Source organism: Crocuta crocuta, unplaced genomic scaffold, assembly GCF_008692635.1.
Source record: "Crocuta crocuta isolate KB4526 unplaced genomic scaffold, BGI_CrCroc_1.0 scaffold675, whole genome shotgun sequence".
Taxonomy (NCBI): Eukaryota; Metazoa; Chordata; class Mammalia; order Carnivora; family Hyaenidae; genus Crocuta; species Crocuta crocuta.
In genome coordinates this window covers 1871778-1875696 of record NW_027528796.1, presented here as the reverse complement: position 1 = coordinate 1875696, position 3919 = coordinate 1871778, and the positions used below count along the sequence as shown (strand labels likewise).

Here is a 3919-nt window from a genome sequence, read left to right as displayed (position 1 = left end):
GGGCGTCCTTGTCCCAGTCGGCCCAGCCCCCCCCGAGGCACACGGTCTACTTGCCGACCTGAAAGGGGCTCGGAAAAATCTCAGCCTTTGGAAATCAGTATTGAAATCCCAACCCGGGCCCGGCCCGAGGAGGCGCCAGGCAGGTTTCCCCCCTGGGAGCGGGAAGGGCACCCGTTCTCACGTGCACGTGGCCCCGGGGAGCCAGACTCCGGCCACAGGGGGGCCGCGCTGCGCCCCCTGCTCTGTGCTCTTGGGCAAAGATCCCCGAGAGTTTCAAGGCAGAAAGGGCAGAGCATTAAACCGAGTGCGGGGCCCTGAGCTCGGGCGGCCGCCTGCTGCGCGTCCCAGCCCCGGCCCTCGCTCCCCTGCGGCCGGCGGCCATGGGTAGGGGATAGGCCCGGCCTGGCCCCCGCCCCACGGGGCCTCCCCCCAAAGCCTCCGGCAACGGTACATCTTTTACACCCGGGAGGCCTGCACGGTGGTGACGGCATCTCCCTCCACCTCCAGCCCCGAGGGCGTGTGTCGGGCGGCGCCCAGGGGTGCAGGCGGCCCCGCTGTGTAGGGCTGGGGCGTCGGTCGCGGGGCTGGGCGAGCGCGGCCCTGAGGACGTGTTCCCAGAGCACCCTCACGTCCCCGAGGCCGCCGTGTAAGCAGGGAGCCGGCCTGCGCGCTGGACCACGCGGGCCCGCCCCACCCGATTCCCCACCGAAACCTCCCCTGCCGCCTTCCTGGGTAAACCGAGGCCGGGGAGGGCGCCCTCCGGCGGGGTGACCGGGACCCAGGGCACATGCCACTGCGCTGGCGGAGCGGCCCGTCCCCCAGACGCACGGACGCCGCCAGGCCTTGGTAAAGAGCGTCATAAATATATTTCTGTACAGACGATACAATAAATAGCTGGTGTGAGACACGCAAATCCGCGCGAAGCCCGTGTTCGCGCCCGGGCGGGCCAGGAGCGGCCGGTGGCACCGGGGGCCGTGGGCACCATGGGGAGGCCCCGCTGCCTCTGAGGTAAAACTGTGTGCGCGTTTCCCTTGCCGCGAGGCCCCTGCAGCTCACCCAGGCGCGGGGGGCCGCACCCTCTCCCCTGACCGCCCGCGGAGNGGGCGGGCCGCCGGGCGCCCTCACCCCGTCCTCAGCTTCAGCACCCGGGAGCGGGGCTCCTTGGCGCTGGAGTAGACGAGGTAGGCGCCGGCCGCGGTGCGGAAGGCCTCCCAGTCCCTGCAGCCGAAGGTCGGGAGGCTGTGCACGGCCACGAAGCCTTCATAGCCCTGCCACCTGCCGGAGACACAGCGTCAGCCGGGCTGCAGCGNCCCGGGACCCTCCCCAGGCCTGCGCCCGCCCGCCGCCCCGTCCCAGACGCCGCAGCGCCTCATATCCAGCCCGGATCCTGCCCCCGGCAGGCACCCCCCTCCAAGGGCAGGGGGGACATGGAGGAGGTCCTGGTGCTTCCAGAAGGTTCACTGTAGGGGCTGAGCCAGGGCCTCCCCCTCCCCCTGGGGTCGGTGCTGACAGCGAGCACGTGCCCTCAAACACACGCCTGTCATCACAAGGGCGTGGCGCCGTCTGTTCNACACTGCAGTGGCTTCACTTTCTAGGGCGAGTTCCCACGGTGGGCACCTGGGTCACAGGGCACGGTAGTGTTCATTTGGTATTTGTCCAGAAACTTCCCAGCAAGGCTGGGGCGGGTCCTGTCCTGGTGGGGAAGGGCCGGGCCGTCCGCACGGGGCGGGGGCTTCAAACAGCCTTCAAGGAAGGGCGGCAGGTCCCCTGGCTCCTGACGTCTACTCAGGTTTCCTTATTTTCTTCCTGTGATTGCTGCTCTTCCCTTTGCCCGTTTTCCCAAATTAAAATTATCTTTCATTAATCTCTAGGAGATCCTCTTCCATCAAATGTGTGGTCGATAGTTTTCTTTGTGTGTGTGCTTTTAATGTTTATTTATTTTTAGGAGAGAGACATAGAGCACAAGCAGGGGAGGGTCAGAGAGAGAGGGAGACACAGACTCCGAAGCAGCTCCAGGCTCCCAGCTGTCAGCACAGAGCCCGACGCGGGGCTCGAACCCACGAACTGTGAGATCGTGATCTGAGCCAAAGTTGGACCCTTAGCCGACTGAGCCCCCAGGCGCCCTGATAGTTTCCATTGTGAATAGAACGCCTTTTCCCCCAGAACCCTGACGTTTACGGGATTTGCCTGGTGACCCTGGGACAGGCCTTGTTTATGGAGGCGCCACGCCTTCCCGGGTAAGCTCGCGGTCAAAGTCGTCTTAGCTTTTCTGCTAATATTTCTGTTCTTTACTTATTTACATTTAGATTTTTAATCCTTGTAAAGTTTATTTCTGTGTATAATATGCAGCAAGGTGTAGCTGTGTTTTCCTCCAGACAGATAGGGAATTATACACAATTAATTACTAAGTAACACATAGTGCCTCCTTTTCTCATTGACTTGAAACACATTTATCGCATTAAATGTAGGTCGCTGGCTTCTCTTCTGGACGATATGCTGTCTGCCTGCGTGTTTATTTTTGGCAGAAAACACTGTCTGAGGGCCTCCCCCACTGTGCTGCTCTTTCAAAATTTTCTTGGCCACATTTGAAAATGTATTCTTCCACATGAATTTTAAAAGCACTTTGTCATGTTAAAAATTCTACTTTCTAGGGACGTCTGGGTGGCTCAGTCGGTTAAGTGTCTGACTTCGGCTCAGGTCACGATCTCACGGTTCGTGGGTTCGAGCCCCGTGTCAGGCTCTGTGCTGACAGCTCAGAGCCTGGAGATGCTTCAGATTCTGTGTCTCCCCCTCTCTCTCTGTCCCTCACCTGCTAGTGCTCTGTCTCTCAAAAATAAATAAAAATGTAAAAAAAAAAAAAAAAAGAATTTAAGCTAACCACAAAGAACATAGATAAATCCTACTATTTAAACTACCCAGGTCTGGGGGTGCAGACGGAAATCTCTGCATATTTGTTGAGTTAGGCTCCATATGAAACGGGATAAAAGCAAATCCCCAAAAGGAAGCCACAGTCTAACTCGTTTGCTCTTATCGAGCCAAACGTCTGAAATCAATCAGGAGCACAGGGCCGCCGGTGGCCTTTGCGCCAGGAAAGCGAGCTCGCCCATGAATCACACACCCGCAGATCGGCGGAGAAGAACCAGGCTAGCACCACGGCACAACCCGCCACGGCCCACGTCAGAGGCGGCCGGGTGACACTGGTGCCGTCCCCACCAGTCAGCCAGACAGACGCGCGTGCGGGGCTGTTCTGGGATTTCTAGCTCATGAAGAAAGCCAGGCGAGCAGTAAAAACATTAGCAATTAAGAGACGCGCTCACAAATGTAATCACACCTCTAGAGGTTCCGTGAGGCTCTTCTTAAGAAAAACTAGCAGGGGCGCCTGGGTGGCTCAGTCCGTGGAGCGTCCGACTTCAGCTCAGGTCACGATCTCACGGTTCGTGGGTTCGAGCCCCGCGTCGGGCTCTGTGCTGACAGCTCGGAGCCTGGAGCTGCTTCAGATTCTGTGTCTCCCTCTCTCTCTGACCCTCCCCTGCTCACGCTGTCTCTCTCTCTCTCTCAGAAATAAATAAAACATTAAATAAAAAAGAAAAGATAAGCTAGCTGACCTGAGATGCTCATTAGGTCAGGTGGCCAGACGCCACGGCTAACTGTCATGCTCGACGGCTGGGAACAGAGAGGGAGACGTCCCAGGTGCTGTGCTCACAGAACTTGAAAACCTCCCAGGGGCAATTTGAAGATGCCCCGGCGCGTGTGCGAGGGAAGCAGGACATCTGACATGGGACAGCCACCCGGTCCTGGATGGGACATTTCATAGAATAAAATGGCATGAACTCTCAAAGCACGGGGTCGGGACACGGTGCCTCTGGCCAGGGTCCAAAGGGGTGAGTGTCTGCATGACAGCCACCAGGCTCGCCCCGGG

General features: G+C 59.1%; 1 protein-coding gene across 1 annotated transcript in view; it reads right to left on the bottom strand.

Annotated features, from left to right (window-relative positions):
* Nucleotides 1-1121: 1121 nt before the first annotated feature.
* The window catches only part of TSPEAR (thrombospondin type laminin G domain and EAR repeats), a 43988-nt gene continuing 41190 nt past the window's right edge, over nucleotides 1122-3919 (bottom strand). Inside the window, exon 11 of the mRNA XM_077755336.1 lies at nucleotides 1122-1275. Within this exon, the coding sequence (XP_077611462.1) occupies nucleotides 1122-1275 (154 nt within the window). The remainder of the gene's footprint in view (nucleotides 1276-3919) is intronic.